Below are 21,245 nucleotides of genomic sequence, written 5' to 3'. Positions count from 1 at the left end.
TTAATATCTGCATTCCTGCAAAGAACTATTGCCTATTATTAACTGGCTATTTTCCTACTACCTGACACTGCCTCTTATTAACCTGTTGTTTGCCACCACCACGCTTAAAGCTGTTTAGCTTAGCCAACATGAGCTCTAATAGTAAGGATACTAATGACACAGAGTCCAAAGCTGCTGATAGCGCACGTAAGATTAGGTCTGATAGAAAGTATACTAATAATGCAGAGCAAAAAGACGCCGATGCCGCACGTAAGCGCAAACAGCGTGCTAACAAGAGTACAGAGGATAGATGCAAGCGCATGGACACTGTTAAGTATACTAATGACACAGAGCCCAAAGCTGCTGATGGCGCACGTAAGATCAGGTCTGATATAAAGTATGGTAATGATGCAGAGCGAAAAGCCGCCGATGCCGCACGTAAGCGCAAACAGCGTGCTAACAAGAGTACAGAGGAGAGATGCAAGCGCCTGGATACTGTTAAGTATACTAATGACACAGAGCCCAAAGCTGCTGATGGCGCACGTAACATCAGGTCTGATAATAAGTATACCAATGACGCTGAGCGAAAAGCCGCCGATGCCGCACGTAAGCACAAACAGCGTGCTAACGAGACTACAGAGGACAGACATAAGCGCCTGGACACTGTTAATGCTGCTTGCAATAAACGCATTACTAATGAGTCTTTTGAGGACAAAACTAATCGATTAAGTAATAAAGCTGCTGCTGCACGCTCTCAACGTTGCAAACATAATATTTCCACGTCCTCAGTCATAGATTCTGCCCACAATACAGCTTCTTTGTCTCCATTCATAGAATGTGTGCAGCTTGAAGCTCCCTTAACCGTTAGTAAATCTGCACGTAAGCGCAAACACTGTCCTACTTACACTCCAAATGATAAACGCCGTCGCCTCCACACTGTTAAGTCTGCTTATAAGACATGCTTCACACCTGACTCTTCTAAGGCAACAAACAAACCATTACCAAATGCAGCTGGTGCACGCCGTGAATGGCGCAAAAAAACAGCTTGCACCTCCATATTAATAAACTCTGACCACGATACACCTTCCAACTCCTCAGTGATCGTCTGATGTCTTTCATCCCTCCCCTCATAAGCATGTTCATGGATCCTGTGTAACTGTACCTTAAATAACAAGAGTTGTCAAGAGCTGGTGAGTGCAGCCATTTTTTGTTCTTTCTTACTATTATTTATTAATTGTATTATTCTTACATTTGAATAAATAAAGTATATATGGATTCTAGACTCCCGATTCTTTAGAATCGGGCTGCCATCTAGTAATATTATATCAAGGATGGCATCCAGGCACCTCTTGAATTTGGGCACTGAAGTGATCATCACAACATTGTGAGGCAGTGAGCTCCATAGTCTCACTGCAATTGCAGTAAAGAATCCCTCTCTGTAAGGCCGGGGTAACACTTGCGAGTGTGATGTAAGAAACTCGTGCATCAATACCCGGCACTGCTGGCGGTTCTCGGGACCAGAGTGTGCAGCTGCATAGAAATAAATGTCTCGAGTGCCGGGTGTTGATGCAAGAGACTCGAGCGAATTTCTCACATCACACTCACAAGTGTGACCCCCGCCTAATAGTAATCCTTCTTTCCCGTATACAAAGTGAATGAGTCCTTGTCATGGTTACATGCCTAGATGAAATAAGCTCATTAATAAGTTCTGTACTGTTCGCTCATTCATGGTACTGTCTTGGTACTACTGTCAACCCATTCCCCTAATAACTTTGATCGCCGTCCTTTGCACCCAAGCTAGTTAATAATAATATAATAATTGTATGTCGATGGCGTCAACATATTCCGCAGCACTTTGCATTTTAGAGAGGACTTGTACAGCCAAAAGACATTACAGCATAATAATTAACACAGATCAAAACAGATACCAAGAGGAATGAGGGCCCTGCTCGCAAGCTTACAATCTATGAGGAAAAGGGGAGACACAAAAGGTGGATGGTAACAATTGCTTTCACTGTTCTGACCAGCCATAATGTAAGAAATCGGGTGTTCATATAATCTGCATGAACCGGTTGTCAGCCTAAGTACCGTATGTAACAGTACAGACACAGACGGCTATTAAATGCATAAAGTGTGTGAGAACATGATACAAGGAACCTGGTTATGGTAAAAATTTTGAATGGGCAGCACAGGGATAGTTAGGTGTTGAGGCGGTAGGCCAGTTTGAAGAAATGTATTTTTAGGGCACGCTTAAAACTCTGGATATTGGGGATTAATCAAATTATTCTGGGTAATGCATTCCAAAAAATTGGTGCAGCATGTGAGAAATCTTGGAGACTGGAGTGGGAGGCTGTGATTTATTGTGGATGGTATTCTCAGGTCATTAGCAGAATAGAGGGCACGGGTAGGGTGGTAAACTGAGACAAGGGAGGATATGTAGGGTGGTGCTGAACCGTGGAGTGCTTTGTGGGTGAGAGTGATAAGTTTATATTGAATTCTGGAGCTGATGGGTAACCAGTGTAATGACTGGCGCAAGGTAGAGGCATCGATGTACCGGTTGGTGAGGAATATGATCCTTGCTGCAGCATTCAAGACAGATTGGAGAGGGAAGAGTTTGGTAAAAAGGGGACCGATTAGTAGGGAGATACAATAGTCCAGATGAGAATGAATAAGAGCAACAGTAAAGTTACCTTCACACTGAACAACATTACAACGATAGCGATCCGTGACGTTGCAGCGTCCTGGATAGCGATATCGTTGTGTTTGACACGCAGCAGCGATCTGGATCCTGCTGTGACATCGCTGGTCGGAGCTAGAAGGCCAGAACTTTATTTCGTCGCTGGATCACCCGCTAACATCGCTGGATCAGCGTGTGTGACGCCGATCCAGCGATGTGTTCACTGGTAACCAGGGTAAATATCGGGTTACTAAGCGCAGGCCCGCGCTTAGTAACCCGATGTTTACCCTGGTTACCATTGTAAATGTAAAAACATACTTACATTCCGGTGTCTGTCACGTCCCTCGCCGTCAGCTTCCCGCACTGACTGTGAGCGCCGGCCGTAAAGCACAGCGGTGACGTCACCGCTGTGCTCTGCTTTACGGCCGGCCAGCGCTCACAGTCAGTGCGGGAAGCTGACGGCGAGGGACGTGACAGACACCGGAATGTAAGTATGTAGTGTTTTTTTTTTTTTTTTACATTTACAATTGTAACCTGGGTAAACATCGGGTTACTAAGCGTGGCCCTGCGCTTAGTAACCCAATATTTACCCTGGTTACCTGGGGACTTCGGCATGGTTGGTCGCTGGAGAGCTGGTTGTGTGACAGCTCTCCAGCGACCACACAAGGACTTTACAACGATCACGGCCAGGTCGTATCGCTGGTCGTGATCGTTGGAAAGTTGCTGAGTGTGACGGTACCTTAAGAGTTTTTGCAGAGTCAAAAGTAAAAAAAAAGGTCGAATTCTAGAAATGTTTTTGAGGTGCAGATAACAAGAGCTAGCCAGTGATCGGATGTGGGGGGTGAATGAAAGCTCTGAATCAAGTATAACCCAAGACAGCAGGCATGTTGCTGGGGAGTAACGGTGGAACCACACACGGAAATGGCAATGTCGGGCATAGTTAGGTTAGTAGAGGGAGGAAATAATAATCTTTTATATAGCGCCAACATATTCCGAAGCGCTTTACAGTTTAACAGTTTCAAAACATAAGTCATAAGTAACAACATTAACAATACAATAATTAAAGCAAAATTAGACAACCCTGCTCGTGAGAGCTTACAATCTGCAATGAAGTGGGGGAAATACAAAGTACAGGTGTGTATTTACAATGATGGTCCAGCCATCTTGAGGGAATGGGGGATAGATGGGGATAGTGAATTGGCTACACATTCACACTTCCACATAAAATGACTTTGATTAGGGAACGTGATAGGCCACTCTGAACAAATGTGTTTTGAGGGATCGCCTAAAACTATGCAAATTGTGGATAGTCCTCAGCATGGGAGAAGTCTTGAACTGGGAGGTACGGATTAGTGCAGAGGTTAGTCGAAAGTCATTTGCAGATTTCAGCGGTCGGTTAGGCAGACAGAAATGAGGGAGGAGATGTAAGGGGGTGCCGCACTGTGGAGAGCTTTGTGGGTGAGAACAAGTACCGTATTTTTCGCTTTGTAAGACACACTTTATTTCCCCCAAATTTGGGGGGGAAAAGGGGGTGCGTCTTACAAAGCGGATATACCGCTTACAATTACAGGCTGGGATGAGGGGGTGTCCGCCACCACTGCCGCGGTTGGCTGCTGCTGCGGTTGTCAGCTGCCGCCCAGGATGATGCTGGAGTCTCCGGTGCTCTGGGGGGGCTCTGGCGACATTTTGTGAAAGGCCAGAGCCCCCCGGCAGTTGGTCTAGGCTTTCCTGTGCGACGGACTTCGGGAAAATGACCGCCGGAATCTCGGGAGATGAGATTTCAGCACTGAGATCTCATCTCTCGAGATCTTGGTCCCAAGATCTCCATCTGCGCATGCGCCGCATCCCGGCAGCCATTTTCCCGAAGTCCACCGCACAAGAAAGCATAGATGAACTGCTGGGGGGCTCTGGCCTTTCACAAAATGTTGGCAGAGCCCCCCGCAGCACCGGAGACACCCCCACAGCATCGGAGGCACCCTTGCAGCACCAGACACCCCTGCAGCATCGGAGCCCCCTGCAGCACAGGACACCTGCACACCCCCTCATCTCAGTCTGCAGCAACACTTCACTCCTGTCTCCAGCAGTGACCCTGATCCACTGCAGCCACAACCCCCGGTAAGCAATAAGATGCATGGATTATAAGAAGCACCACCAATTTATTTAAAAGTTTTTTTTCCTATTTTTCTCCTCAAAATTTGGGGTGCGTCTTATAATCCGGAGCGTCTTATAAAGCGAAAAATACGGTACTTTGAATTGGATTCTACACTGTGTGCAGAATTATTAGGCAAGTTGTATTTTGATCACATGATACTTTTTATACATGTTGTCCTACTCCAAGCTGTTCAGGCTTGAGAGCCAACTACCAATTAAGTAAATCAGGTGATTTGCATCTGTGTAATGAGGAGGGGTGTTGTCTAATGACATCAAAACCCTATATAAGGTGTGCTTAATTATTAGGCAACTTCCTTTCCTTTGGCAAAATGGGTCAGAAGAGAGATTTGGCGGGCTCTGAAAAGTCCAAAATTGTGAGATGTCTTGCAGAGGGATGCAGCATTCTTGAAATTGCCAAACTTTTGAAGCGTGATCACCGAACAATCAAGCGTTTCATGGCAAATAGCCAACAGGGTCGCAAAAAGCGTGTTGGGCAAAAAAGGTGCAAAATAACTGCCCATAAATTGAGGAAAATCAAGCGTGAAGCTGCCAAGATGCCATTTGCCACCAGTTTTGCCATATTTCAGAGCTGCAACGTTATTGGGGTAACAAAAAGCACAAGCTGTGCGATACTCAGGGACATGGCCAAGGTAAGAAAGGCTGAAAAACGACCACCTTTGAACAAGAAACATAAGATAAAACGTCAAGACTGGGCCAAGAAATATCTTATGACTGACTTTTCAAAGGTTTTATGGACTGATGAAATGAGTGACTCTTGATGGGCCAGATAGAGCCACAGGCTGGATCAGTAAAGGGCAGAGAGCTCCACTCCGACTCAGACGCCAGCAAGGTGGAGGTGGGTACTGGTATGGGCTGGTATCTGTTATGACCTGGTGGTTAAGAGGCCACACTGATTTTAGTAAACCAACTGGCACCCTTAATCCGAGCAAACAAATCAGAAAGTAAAGGTAAAGGGTACTGGAATTTGACAGTGATCTTATTGAGAAGGCGATAATCTATACAGGGTCTCAAGGAGCCATCCTTCTTGGCAACAAAAAAAAATCCCGCTCCCAACGGTGACGAAGACGGGCGAATATGCCCCTTCTCCAAGGACTCCTTTACATAACTGCGCATAGCGGCATGCTCTGGCACAGACAGATTGAAAAGTCGGCCCTTAGGGAACTTACAGCCAGGAATCAAATTAATGGCACAATCGCAGTCCCTATGAGGAGGGAGGGAACTGGACTTGGGCTCATCAAATACATCCTGGAAATCCGACAAAAACTCAGGAACTTCAGAAGAAGGGGATGAGGAAATGGACATCAAAGGAATATCACTATGTATCCCCTGACAACCCCAACCAGTTACAGACATAGATCTCCAATCCAGCACTGGGTTATGTACCTGTAACCATGGAAAACCCAGCACAACAACATCATGCAAATTATGCAACCCCAAAAAGCGAATATTTTCCTGATGTGCTGGAGCCATGTACATGGTTAACTGAGTCCAATACTGAGGTTTATTCTTGGCCAATGGCGTAGCATCAATCCCCCTTAAGGGAATAGGACTCTGCAAAGGCTCCAAGGAAAAACCACAGCGCTTGGCAAATTCTAAGTCCATTAAGTTCAGGGCAGCGCCAGAATCCACAAATGCCATAACAGAGAAGGACGACAATGAGCAAATCAGAGTAACAGACAAGAGAAATTTAGGCTGTACAGTACTAATGGTAACAGACCCAGGAACCCTCCTAGTACGCTTAGGGCAATCAGAAATAGCATGAGCAGAATCACCACAGTAAAAACACAGGCCATTCTGACGTCTGAATTTCTGTCTTTCTGCTCTAGTCAAAATCCTATCACATTGCATGGAGTCAGGACTTTGCTCAGAGGACACTGCCATATGGTGCACCACCTTGCGCTCACGCAAGCGCCGATCAATCTGAATGGCTAGAGACATAGATTTGCTCAAACCGGTAGGCGTAGGAAAGCCCACCATAACATCTTTAAGGGCCTCAGAACGACCTTTTCTGAAAATAGCAGCCAGAGCCTCTTCATTCCACTTAGTGAGCACAGACCATTTTCTAAATTTCTGGCAGTATAACTCTGCCGCTTCCTGACCCTGACACAGGGCCAACAGTGTTTTCTCAGCATGCTCTACTGAGTTAGGTTCGTCATACAACAATCCGAGCGCTTGAAAAAATGCATCCACACTCAACAATGCCGGATCCCCTGTTTCAAGAGCAAAAGCCCAGTCTTGAGGATCACCACGCAGTAAGGATATGATGATTTTTACTTGCTGAATGGGATCACCAGAAGAACGGGGTTTCAAAGCAAAAAACTATTTGCAGCTATTTTTAAAGTTCAAAAACTTGGATCTGTCCCCAAAAAACAAATCAGGAGTAGGAATTCTAGGCTCTAGAGCCGGAGTCTGGACAATATAATCTTGGATACTCTGGACTCTTGCAGCAAGTTGATCCACACGAGAAAACAAACTCTGAACCTCCATACCAGAGCATATATCCAGCACCACCCAGATATCAAGAGGAAAAAAAAGACAGAACAGAGCACAGAAGAAAAAAATGGTTCAGAACTTTCTTTTCCTTCTTTTGAGATGCATTTAACTCATTTCCGGCCTGCTGTACTGTTATGACCTGGTGGTTAAGAGGCCACACTGATATGACCTGGTGGCTAAAACGCAACATGGAGCGAGCTCTGAGAAGGTGGTATCTCTACTGACCGCAGTCCCTAATCCTAACAACAACACTAGAAATAGCCGTGGGATGTTCCTGACTCTCCCTAGACACCTCTTCACAGCCTAAGAAATAACTACCCCTAAAGAAGGAAATAGAAAGCTATCTTGCCTCAGAGAAAACCCCCAAAAGGAAAGATAGCCCCCCACAAATATTGACTGTGAATGGAGAGGGAAATGACGTACACACAAATGAAATCAGAATTCAGCAAAGGAGGCCAATACTAAACTAGATAGACAGAGAGAAAAGGATACTGTGCGGTCAGTATAAAAAACTACAAAATCCACGCAGAGTTTACAAAAATGAACTCCACACCGACTCACGGTGTGGAGGGGCAAATCTGCTTTCCCAGAGCTTCCAGCTAGCCAGAATAAGACATAGTGACAAGCTGGACAAAAAGAGACATATTTACAAAGCAATAGAGTCCAAACAAATGGACAAACAAAAACTAGCAAAAACTTATCTTTTACAGACAAGGACTGGCCATATGAGAATTCCAAGGAGAGAACCAAACCCAACCAAGAACATTGACAGCAGGCATGGACTAAAGCCCAGAGCATGTTTAAATAACAAACCCAGGCAAGGCGATTAGTGAAGGCAGCTGCTACAGTTACCTAAAGGAGCAGCAGTTCCACTCGAAACCACCAGAGGGAGCCCAAGGGCAGAAATCACAAAAATACCATTAGCAACCACAGGAGGGAGCTCCAGAACGGAATTCACAACAGGTATTTTCAAAGATGAACTTGTGGGACCTGGAAGACAACTTCTTTAAGCAATGGTACAGGAAGAAGTCGGTATCGTTCAAGAAAAACATGATTTTCATGCAAGACAATGCTCCATCACATGCCTCCAACTACTCCACGGCATGTCTGGCCAGTAAAGGTCTCAAAGAAGAAAAAATAATGATATGGCCCCCTTGTTCACCTAATCTGAACCCCATAGAGAACCTTTGGTCCCTCATAAAATGTGAGATCTACAGGGAGGGAAAACAGTACACCTCTCGGAACAGTGTCTGGGAGGCTGTGGTGGCTGCTGCACGCAATGTTGATCGTAAACAGATCAAGCAACTGACAGAATCTATGGATGGAAGGCTGTTGAGTGTCATCATAAAGAAAGGTGGCTATATTGGTCACTAATTTTGGGGGGTTTTGTTTTTGCATGTCAGAAATGTTTATTTCTACATTTTGTGCAGTTATATTGGTTTACCTGGTGAAAATAAACAAGTGAGATGGGAATATATTTGGTTTTTATTAAGTTGCCTAATAATTCTGCACAGTAATAGTTACCTGCACAAACAGATATCCTCCTAAGATAGCCAAATCTAAAAAAAAATCCTCACTCCAACTTCCAAAAATATTAAGCTTTGATATTTGAGTCTTTTGGGTTGATTGAGAACATAGTTGTTGATCAATAATAAAAATAATCCTCTAAAATACAACTTGCCTAATAATTCTGCACACAGTGTATAATGAATGGGCAGCCAATGTAATGACTGGCGAAGAGTTGACACGTCTGAATACCGATTAGCTAGATGGACAATCCTGGCTGCTGCATTAACGATAGACTGGAAAGGGGAAAGTCAAGTAACGAAGAGGCTAATTAATAGAGCGTTGCAGTAGTCCAAGTGGGAGTGGATCAAGGCGACAGTGAGGGTTTTTGTTGTTTCCATGGTGTGAAAAGGGCGTGTTCTAGAGATGTTCTTTAGGTGTAAGTGGCAAGAGTGGGCAAGAGATTGTATATGGGATGTGAAGGAGAGATTGGTGTCAAACATAATACAAAGAAAAAAAATTGGGCTAAATGCCCTAGCCAGCTCACCAACTGCCCCTGGTGCACAGAAGTCCGTCAGAATCTAACGTGGATATTGTCACGCCGTTAACGGCGATAAAGGGGCAGGACGGCGTACTGGGACCCGCACCTGTCCCTGCCACTATAATGGGGCCCTGACTTTCCCTTATCTCAGGGGTACCTATGATGGTTAGGAGGCCTGAGCTGCCAGCATATCCCTGTCTCCTGTGCAAGCCCTATCAGTGGCCCCCTCTCCCCCCCAGGGAGGAGGACTGTACCAGTGTATAACCACAACAATAAACAGGGTATACAGACAAGGTAACAAAAAGTCTCAAACTCACCAAATGCTCACGCAACCACAGAGGTAACACATAGAAGGGAAGAGAAGGAAAAAACTAGGAAGGAAAACAGGTTTAACATGCAACCAAAACAGCAGACACCAATCTCTGTAAATAAACCTCCAAGCTCCAATACTACTCTCCTTCAACCTCCAAGCCAGGCAGCAGAACTGATCACTGACAGTAGCTGTATTAAAGGCTGGGTCTATATAGAGGAGGAGATTACAAAATCCACTTCAGCTGAGAGACCCAGCAGCTCACAGTAACTCGGCAACAAGGTAAACTCCTGCACTGCTGGCACAAAGCAGCCAGGTCAAAATACAGGAGAAGAGCTTCTGTTCACTGTGTGTGAATGAGGCCCAGAGCGCTGGGGTTCTCTGGAACCTCTGTCGCGGTAGCCCCGTGACAGATATGCAGATTTACAAAGAGTAGACGTTCCAGCTCCTTAAAAAAATCATTCCTTTATTTTTCCAAGTAATAAAACATTTCAAACGGCAGAATCCTCTATAAACGTGGACAGGCACTGGCGGCCAAGCGACGCGTTTAGATCCTAGTGTGGCTCTTTTGTCACAGCTTGCATGCGTCAAGCAGTCACCCAAAACATATTCCATAAAATCAATCCCATTTGGAGAACATACTAGAATAAGAAGAAATTGTCCAAATGACAAAAATATGAACAAAGAATTTAAAAACTTGTATATCAATTTGAAAAAAACTGCGGGCAGACAGTCATTGATGTTCTGTAGTACAGCGGGGGTAAGGTCAGGGGATGACGTGTATAGTTGTGTGTCATGAGCATAAAGATGGTACTGAAAGCCAAATCTGCTGATGGTCTGTCCAATTGAGAGAGAAGAGAAGGGGGCCAAGGACTGAGCCCTGAGGTACCCCGACAGCAAGAGAAAGGGGAGATGAAGTGGAGCCAGAGAACAGAACACTGAAGGAGCCGTCAGAAAGATAGGAGGAGAACCAGGAGAGAGCAGTGTCCTTAATGCCTAGTGACTGGAGTCTAGAGAGTAGGAGAGGGTGGTCAAGAGTGTTGAAAGCTGCAGAAAGGTCGAGAAGAACGAGCAGAGACACAAGGAGTTAAGTTTTTGACAGGTTCATTTTCAGATAGAGGAGGGAGTACATGAGAGACAACTGAAAGACAATCACTTGTGTTTTGTAATAATGCAGGAGTGATGCCAGGAGTAGAGGTGTATGATTGGGGGTCATCAGTTCAGCATGATTCCTTAAATACACTGTTACAAAAATTGTAAATAGTATTCAATGTGTGTTTTGACTTGTGTAGAAGTACCGTAAATCTTTCTATTTGTTATGAACACCTATACTTCTTTATGCATGATTTTTTTTTATTTGCTTTTTACTTTGGTAGCAGCTTTTAGCAGAGATGACTAAAATCATATTTAACATGCAATTTGAGCAGGAGAGCTCAACATATTGATATGTAGATTTATGGGAAAATATCCAGTATTGTAATTGTATTAATTGAAATATTTGCCAGTCATTGACTGGTATTTCTGCACGCACTCTTATACAGGGAAGCGGTCAGTCATTTTTTAGGAGCCCCTCCTTGACTGGTATGCCAAGAATGAGTTAAGATTTCAATTAATAATATACAAGTTAGGGCTCCTTTACAAGCAATTTTTTTTTGTCTGCGTGATGTCAGGTTTTTCACGCATGCCTATGATATTCTATGGTCTAATTCACATGTCTGATTCTTCTTCCTCTGACCAAATGGTTCAAGCAAAAGCAAGGAGACTTGTCCGATATAGATCAGAGTGTTGGATCAAACTCGCCAGTGTAACTCTGTCTATCGTTTTGTTTTTTTCAACCGTGAAAAACTGATGAAGCTCTGACCAAACTCTGATAAAAAAAAATACATTAATGAAACCCGGGCCTTTTTTTAATATGAGAAAAATAATGTAACTCGGGCCTTTTTTTAATATGAGAAAAATCAATGACTGGTGAATGAGCCCATGTATGTAATCTTTTTTGTTTTTCCACAACTATGTTTCAGTCTGTTCAATGGAGTCACAAAGATCAGCGTAGAAACTGTATGTGCAAAATGGTATGATATTTTAAAGTCAGGACTATTTTAAAAATGTCTTCATTTTCTTTTATTTTCAGATGTTAAAGCAGTAAAAGAAAAAATAAAATAAAATAGTTGCAAAGTTGTTCACACCCTTTTGTTATGTAACATGACCCTTAGGGGCTGTAAATGTCAACTAGCACTTTTTCATCTCTGTGCTTGGTGCATTTAAATCTGTTTTTGTATTTCACTTGTTTTTATTACAATGTACATGCCTCTACATTTTTGTAGGAATTTATTGTGTGTAATTAGTGATATACAAGTGTTCTTTTGTCACATTTTTTAGCTCGTTTCTCAGTACAGCCTTTTCAATGTCCTGCTATTGCGTACTACCCGAATTTGCAATCAGCAAGACCATACGATTGTATGATATGACTGCATGCCTTAAGCATGAAGTGTTTTGCATGCCAATAAGTAGTGGTGCATTTTTTAATCTAAATTCCATCATTGTCCCCCATTGATAAATACGGTATATTTGCTATCATTCTTTGGGAAATGAAGAAGTCTTGCATTTGTGATATGCATGTCTTCTACTTCAAATGTTTTGCACTGACAGCCATGTTATTATCCTGCTCATTTTAGTGTAGGTCACATAATAAAGGAACACCTCTGTAATGGTTATGTACTCTAAAAGTTTAGGGTAAAAAATGAGCTTCTGGGAGTTAAGCTTCTAAGGTCTGGTCACATTTGCCTATGCTCATCCAGGAACAATAGTTTTAGGTTTTGTGCTTACTTTTGATTCTATGGTGTTGTGTTGTTGTTTTTTTGTCACCCAGCTAAAATTTTTAGGGTAAGTGCACACAGTCCGTAAACGCTGCGGGTTGAACGCTGTGTACATCCGTAGCGTCCAGATGTTACAGCACAGTGGATACATGTCCACTATGCGTGCAATGACACCCGCAGCTTAACTGCGGAGGTGGACATGCGGCGTGTCTTTCCAGACCGCAGCATGTCAATTTATCTTGCGGAGCCGTGAGTCCCCGCAAGATAAATACCACCCGTACAATGTATTGGATGCGGTGATTCCACACGGATCAATGAAAACGTGCTGAATCGCCTGCATTCAAAAGCCAACAGCGCTTTGGACTGAGCGAACATGTGCTGCGTCCAAAGTGCTGCCAATTACTGACCGTGCGCACCTACACTTAGAAAAATAAGCATTTTTTGTTACCTGCATGGAACCATCACCAAAATATACTTGTTGAGCCTTTACTAGGAGATTTGCATTGTGCAAGAAGCACGGTTTGCATTCATCTTGTCAGCTCACATCACATCATTTTTCGTTTTTCTGCTGTGAATGCAGCATGCATCTTTTTTAATTGGTAGAAGCGATACTATGCTTGTCTTAACTTGTTTTCACTGGATAACCCCTTTATCATCTATCTGAAGGACAGGTGATAACTTGATGACCAGTTGGAGTATGACCCTGGCACCTGCAAAATGGGGAATTTTTATCCCCCTTATAATGGAGTGCCATGCTTGACTGCTGCTAAATTAGTTCTCTATGCTTTTTTTAAGCAGTACCATAGAGAATGAATGGAGTGGTGGTTGGGTATACAACCTGCCACATTATTTTTTAATCAGGATAGAAGTTTCCCATTAGGAATAAAAATAATTAATATTCGTTTTACTGAACAGAGCCAGTCCCAGCAATGGGACACCCACCGATCATTAAGTTATCACGAATCATGAGCGAACGTGCTTGGATAAGGTGTTATCCGAGCATGCTCAATTGAGTGACTTTGGTGTGCTCGAATAATATGTTCGAGTCTCCATGGCTGCATGTCTCGCAGCTGTTCGACAGCCACAACACATGATGTGATGGTCTAACAGGCAATCCCCACATATGTTGCGGCTGTAGAACAGCCACAAGACATGCAGCCACAGGGAGTCGAACATATATGTTTCGAGCACCCGAGCATTCCTAGATAACAACTTATACTATGAACATTTTCATTGAACAGCCCCTTTAAATGTGGTTTAATAGAGCAACATGTTTGTCCTAGTCTGAAAACGAGATCTTCTTAATTTCTAATCTCATAAGGCAAAGATATGTTTTTGTTCAGAACAAAATTCCTGATACTTTTAGAAAGGGTTCATTTTCTCACAGCCTGTTCCTGCTTCTAAGACCATTGCGACCTGCCACGCATTTGCTGGATGCCATTGTACTCTAAAAAGTGGAATGACCATGCAGCCATAGTTCTCTTTGCATGTCCGCCCCCCAAAAAACATTTGATAGAAGTAGAATTTAAACATTACTTTCTTGTGCTCTTAATGCTATACACTTGGACAGAGGTCAGAACACCTTCAGGTAAGCAAAGCTAGCATTTCATGCCCCTGAATAAAAACTGGAAATGCCAACACACATTATTAACTGGTTATATAAAAGCAATACCTTTTTCTTTGTCAACAAATTGTGCAAATTCTGTATATTATTTTGTGTACTTAATAGGTCCTTTTGTTTTATATGTGATCTTATTTTTGTCTACATTACAGTACTACTCACTAAAGGCCAACATGCATTTCTGGCAGAACGATTATTTACTATCCTGCATTATTTTTTCCTTCTATTTTAAGATCCACGTAAACATTCTTGGCCAAAATCCAGGGGGAGCTTTTGCCATTTTGTGCTGTACAAAGAAAACAAGGACACAATGGATGCCATTAATGTGCTTTCCAAATTTCTAAGGTCTGTACTTTTTCAGGATTGGTGTAATTTATTTTCTGAATCAGATTATTTTTATTAACCCTGCTGTTGTCTTCGGTCTGGGGAGACCGATTTTGAATTTTGGTATTTTTTGGGGTGTTCAAGATGCGGTTCTGAAACTTGTGGTTGACTGACTTAAATGAGGATGGGTCGGTCAGCCACGGGTTTCAGAGCCGCATCTTGAATATTTTAAAGAATATTGACGTTCAAGGTCGGTCGTTTTTGACCGAAGACAACAGCAGGGTTAAACAAAACCACTTTACATACAGTTTTCCAAACAGGAAGAGAAAACAGTAACATAGGGTAATGACATAGTTCCAGATTAGTTCACGCCAATCATAGTATTTGTATATCTAGATGTCAATAAATCAAAAATAACAATAAAGCAACAGGAATTAGTATTAACTAGTCGTTGAGTAGAGACCATATCCATCCATCTAACAAAGAGTTTATTCTTATTAAAGGGAACCTGTCACCTGAATTTGGCGGGACTGGTTTTGGGTCATATGGGCGGAGTTTTGGGGTGTTTGATTCACCCTTTCCTTACCCGCTGGCTGCATGCTGGCTGCAATATTGGATTGAAGTTCATTCTCTGTCCTCCATAGTACACGCCTGCACAAGGCAAGATTGCTTTGCGCAGGCGTGTACTATGGAGGACAGAGAATGAACTTCAATCCAATATTGCAGCCAGCATGCAGCCAGCGGGTAAGGAAAGGGTGAATCAAACACCCGAAAACTCCGCCCATATGACCCAAAACCAGTCCCGCCAAATTCAGGTGACAGAGTCCCTTTAACTGTGCTTTCATAGGTTCTAAATTCGATTATTCCTTCCTTTCTCCTTTTTCTCGAGGCCTATAAGTGTAAGAGGATGGATAATAGAAAGCATTGGGGGGTGATTTAAACCTTTATATTTTTTTTTAAATATTTTTAAAAACCTTTTTTTTTACTTTTCACTTGCTTCAATAGTCTCCATGGAAGAATTAATTCTGCGATTAATCTGTTCGCCGCTGCTACACACATTTGATGATTAGATTGCGTGTGTGTGGCAGAAATGCTCAATTGCTATGAGCGCCAACCGCTGGGCAGTGCTCATAGCAATCCGGCAATGACAAACACAGGGGTCTCCTGCAGACCCTGGGTTGTCATGCCAACCCATAGACGACCCGCGGTCATGTGACACGGGTGCCGATGGGCGGTATTAGTGACGCACTTCTGGCGTGATCACATTAAATGCCGCTGTCAGAGATTGATCGCGATTCCACCTGCGGCTGTTAGGGGCACATATCTGCTGTTTAAAACAGCTGACGTGTTGGGAAAGATGGGAGAGACACATATGTACGGCGTATGTCGTGAAGGGGTTAAAGACAATATCTTGAAAAAACTGCTTAAGTTTTTTTTCAATGTGTTAAGTCTTATAATTTTAAAGATTTCAGGTAAGAAGGGGTTATTCCAGATTGGATTGAATTTGGTAAAACCTTTCCCCCCCAGTCCCATACCTTACACATGGCTACAGAGGAGGATATAAAACTACCACCTGGTGGTAATCTTATTTCTAAAACACTTAAGTGTGGAGCTCCAAATGGATTCCTGTAAGATCAAACCTTTGATTTGCTCATACTATCTTTCTGAGCCCACTTGTGAAAGAGTGGCAAATTATAATCAATGTAATACATCCATGGGTCTGGAATTGCCAACCCCTCCATATCTTCATCCCGGCAAAGTGTCTCTAATTTAATACTCGGAAGTTTTTTCTTCCATAGAAGTTCCCTAAAAAGAGGATGTATTTTATGAAATGTCATGTGAATCCACACTAGGGAGTTATGCAATACATATAACTGTAGCATGAGAACAATTTTAATTAGGCTACATCTACTAATAATTGACGGGGAAAAGACTGCACCATGCATCTATTTTACTCCGAAATTTACCAGTAAGCAGACGTAAGTTAAGATCTATGAATTTGTCTGCCCTAGCACTCATCATGATCTGATATGTACATATGTGTATATGTGTATTTAAAGGGACACTGTCATCTGAATTTGGAGGGAACAATCTTCAGCCATGGAGTTGGGGTTTTCAGGTGTTTGATTTACCATTTCCTTACCCGCTGGCTGCAATATTGGATTGAAGTTCATTCTCTGTCCTCCGTAGTACATGCCTGCACCAGGCAATCTTGCCTTGCGCAGGCGTGTACTATGGAGGACAGAGAATGAACTTCAATCCCATATTACAGCCAGCATGCAGCCAGCGGGTAAGGAAATGGTAAATCAAACACGCAAAAACCCCGCCTCCATGGCTGAAGATTGTTCCCTCCAAATTCAGGTGACAGTGTCCCTTTAAATTTGGTAAAAATCTGTAATTGGTTCAACCCAGCTTTGAGTGATGATGGTAATGGGCCCAGATATAATAGGACCGATTTATCCTAATTTATTAGGAGGCTGGACTATTTGCCAAACACTTTAACATTATTTATAGCCAGTTGAAGAGCAGATTCTATATCGCCCAGAAACCAGATCATATCATCTGCATATAAAGAGATACTCTTTTCATTAGACTGAAACGTCAACAGGGTATCTTCCAATTTATATGTAAGCGTTTTGATCATATTTATGGCAACATGGAATGTACCTAACGAGTAAGATTGAATATTTATGTTTTGTCTTGTTTCATTTTGAGACAGGGTTAAACCCAACATATTTTCTTACATGGGGACCAAGGACAAAAGGGCTATTACTGTTCAAGCAATTGCAGTTCTCAAGTAAGTCATTTCAATATCAGCTAATTAGAACTTGCTGCACAAATTCCTTTGTTTGATTTCATTATTCACCTAATTGTAAATAATAGTTTTTTTTTTATAATGCAGTAGTAACGTTCGTTTTCACACAAATGTGTGTAGTGTTTACATATCACCAAATTATGTCCAAACACAGACAGCCATCTCATGCCCTCTCCTGCCCCCACTTACTAACGCTTTCTCTGCTCCTCAACACTCCAAATCATGGTTTCTCCTCACCACATCCCCAGTCATGTCTACCTCCCATCCACGATGCATCACACATTTCTGCAACCTTTCTAACCTTATACCCAGGCACTCTAACAGGAACTCTCTGGAACACGTGCTCTGTCTGCAACAAATTATCATACATCCATGATCTTTTCGTTACTAACAAACTTTCCTTCCTTAGCATCACTGAAACCTGGCTCACCCACTCTGACACAGCCTCTCCAGCTGCACTTTCTAATGGTGGATTCCATTGTTCCCAAACCCTACACCCCAGCAGCAAGCATGGTGGAGGAGTTGGTTTTCTCCTGTCAGATAACTGCTCCTTCACCCAAATTCCACCCTCCGTTACTCTCCCTTCTTTTGAGGTGTACTGTATGCGCATCTACTCCCCCTCAAACCTCCAGCTAGCGGTCATCTACCACCCAGGGCCAGCCACCACCTTCTTCGACCACTTCACCTCCTGGCTACTTAATTTCCTTTCCGCTGATATCACCACTATCGCCATGGGTGGCTTCAGCATCCCCATTGACAACTCCCACTCAGCTGTCTCTAAGCTTCTATCTCCCACTTCTTCCTTCGGCCGCACTCAATGGTTCTCCACAGCCACTCACAAGGATGGCCACACACTGGACCTAATCTTCACCTTCCTCTGTTCCCTATCTTACCTCTCTAACTCAACCACAACCTCTTTCTGACCACAACCTACTTACATTCTCTTCCCTCTCCTCTCCAGGTGCACAATCCCCACACCACAAACTTTCACACCCTACAGAAATCTACTTCTACACTTACTCTCCGAATCCCTTTTCTCTTGCAGACATAATTTCCTCAGACAATGCAAATGCTGCTGTCGCTCAATATAACACCACAACAGCTGCAGCTCTCAAATTGGTTGCCCCCCTCACACATACCAAAGCTTGCACAATCAACAGGTAACTCTCGCACACCAACCTGACTAAAGAACTGAGACGGACTTCTAGGGTTGCTGAGCGGAGATGGAAAAGATCCCATTCCAACGAGCACTTCATCGCATTTAAACAGTCCCGCAGCACTTCCAAGTCCACACTCACTGCAGGAAAAAAAAAACCTACTTCTTATCTTTCATATCCTTCCTGTCTCACAACCCTAAGCAGCTATTCAACACTTTCAATTCTCTCCTCCGTCCCTCAGCACCCCCTCCCTCTCATCTCCGCTGAAGACTTTGCCTCATTCTTCAAGCAAAAGATTGATAACATCAGACAAAGCTTTTGCCTAAAGTCCCCACAGCCCCTCCTCTTAGCTACTCAGCCCCCCTCCTCCAAAACCAGCTTCTCCAACATTACGGAAGATTTTCCTCTCTACTCTCTATATAACATCTCTCCACTTGTGCACTTGACCCGATCCCGTCCCACCTAATACCAAACCTCACCACAGTTTTCATCCCAACCCTAACCCATCTCTTTAACCTGTCACTAAACAATTGGTGCCTTCCCCTCATGCTTCAAACATGCCTCAATCACTCCCATCCTCAAAAAGCCCTCCCTTGACCCATACCTCTGTCTCGCCCATATCATTTTTCCCCTAAGACTTAAAACTACTGGAACAACACCTTTATTTTGAACTGTCCTCTCTCCTCCCACTCCCTCTTCAGCTGCTTACAATCTGGCTTCCGACCGCATCATTACACCGAAACTGCCCTGACTAAAGTCACCAAAGACCCACTACTCTGTCCTCCTTCTCCTGGACCTGTCCCCTGCCTTCAGCACAGTGGACCCTTCCGTCTTGCTACAGATTCTCTCATCTCTTGGCATCGCAGACTTGGCCCTATCTTGGATCAGCATTTCCCACTCACACACCACCTCCTCATCTCACCCCGTATCTCACTCCTCCTGTACCAGCCTCTGACATGTATTGTTTAAGATTGTTGTACTTGTTTTTATTACATATACCCCTTTTCACATGTAAAGCACTGTGGAATAAATGGCGCTATAATAGCAATAAATAATAATTCTTTATTTTAATTACTATTTTTGTAATAACCATTTAACTAGTAAAACTAGTAATGATATTGAATTGTGCATGCAATATTTGTTTATTTTACAGAATAACCGCACAAAGGCTAGCTCATTTAAACAAATGTTTAATGAACTTCAAATTGGGAAACTTTACATACCAGAAGAATCCTCTGAAATTGGGTGAACTCCAAGGAAATCATTTCACAGTTGTTTTAAGGTAAAACATTTCATATCATCTTTCAAAAGACCTAGAAAAATAAATTACCTTAATTTTTGGGGACTATAAGACGCACCGAACCATGAGACGCATCTCAAATTTTGTGGCAGAAAATAAGGAAAACCTTTTTTAAATTAAATGGTGGTGCGTCATAGAGTCCCATTTTGCAGTAGCTTATCGGGCATCGGCGGCAGTGAAGCGGGGTCACAGGAGGCAGGGTCGCAGCTTCAGGAGGCCAGTGGCGGCAGGAGAGGGGCGATTCTTCGGGCCCTGGGCTGCGAGGAGGGGATGTCCTGTCGCTGCTGGACCTGGGCTATCCTAAGATGTCTTCTCTGTTTGGAGTTCTCCTTCCCATTGATTATCCTGCCGCCGCTGGCCTCCTGAAGTGGCGACCCTGTCTCCTGTGACCCCGCTCCACTGCAGCCGCACCTTGGTAAGCAACCTTAGAATTTTAAGACGCACCGCCATTTTTCTCCTAATTTTTTTGGGGGAAAAGCGTGTCTTATAATCCGAAAAATATGGTAGTTATACTTCTCTTCTTAACAAAAGGAGGTATAACTAAGCAAAAGAGGAAGGAGATGCTATTTAAACACAAGTATAATTTATACATATTGAACGTCTTTTGGCAGAAATATTACCGGAACAGATGAACAAGTGGAGCAAGCCATGACCTCTCTCAGGGATATTGGATTTATAAATTATTATGGCATGCAAAGATTTGGAACAACTGCTGTTCCTACCTACCAGGTGGGAAGGTATGTTGTCAGATTCAATAACATATTTATTTTTTTTATAAATTGCTGTATTGATTTTTATTTTATTTTTTTATGTTAAAGAGCTATTCTTCAGAGTAACTGGAATGAAATGATAGACCTGATCCTGAAACCAAGGCCTGGAGGTATGAAGACAATTCTTAAAAAAAACTCTTAACCATGCTGTGATAAATGTCTTCAATCCTAAAAGTTGGACCGATACCAGTGGGAGGCATAAAAAATAATGTAGAAGCCCCACCCTCCTCCCCCCATTCAGCACTTGTTTCCCCTGGTGCTACCATTGCTCCCTGGTTTTCTTCCGTTCTCTGTATAATCTTCCCTTCTATGATGACATCTCGTGTGCCCACAGGTAGCAGGTGCCTGGCTTGTACAGAGACTGGTAGAGCAAGAGGGAAGGGAGCCATGGAAGTGATAGGGATGGGGGGTACAGTTTTTTATTTTGTCACCCTCCACATTTGAAAAGCCATGAAATCAATGTTTAGTGGTGTGTACATGTGTTTTTAAAGTTCTCTTGAGAATTCTGTGATGAAAAACACCATGCCTAGAATTTGCTGCATTTTAATAATATAAATTAGACATTTGTTGGTTTTTTTTAACCCCTTTACCCCCAAGGGTGGTTTGCACGTTAATGACCGGGCCAATTTTTACAATTCTGACCACTGTCCCTTTATGAGGTTATAACTCTGGAACGCTTCAACGGATCCCAGTGAATCTGACATTGTTTTCTCGTGACATATTGTACTTCATGACAATGGTAAAAATTCTTTGATAGTACCTGC

The 21,245-nt window shown here is 43.1% G+C and overlaps 1 protein-coding gene across 1 annotated transcript in view; it reads left to right on the top strand.

Moving 5' to 3' along the window:
* PUS7 (pseudouridine synthase 7) overlaps window positions 1–21,245 on the top strand; it is an 86,177-nt gene that overhangs the window by 29,582 nt on the left and 35,350 nt on the right. Inside the window, exons 6-10 of the mRNA XM_069765096.1 lie at window positions 14,349–14,460; window positions 17,159–17,236; window positions 19,565–19,693; window positions 20,323–20,448; window positions 20,530–20,591. Of these exons, the coding sequence (XP_069621197.1) occupies window positions 14,349–14,460; window positions 17,159–17,236; window positions 19,565–19,693; window positions 20,323–20,448; window positions 20,530–20,591 (507 nt within the window). The remainder of the gene's footprint in view (window positions 1–14,348; window positions 14,461–17,158; window positions 17,237–19,564; window positions 19,694–20,322; window positions 20,449–20,529; window positions 20,592–21,245) is intronic.

The sequence above is a fragment of the Ranitomeya imitator genome, chromosome 4 (assembly GCF_032444005.1).
Source record: "Ranitomeya imitator isolate aRanImi1 chromosome 4, aRanImi1.pri, whole genome shotgun sequence".
NCBI classification, from domain to species: domain Eukaryota; kingdom Metazoa; phylum Chordata; class Amphibia; order Anura; family Dendrobatidae; genus Ranitomeya; species Ranitomeya imitator.
Note: the sequence above shows the minus strand (reverse complement) of the source record. Positions and strands in the feature narration are given on the sequence as shown.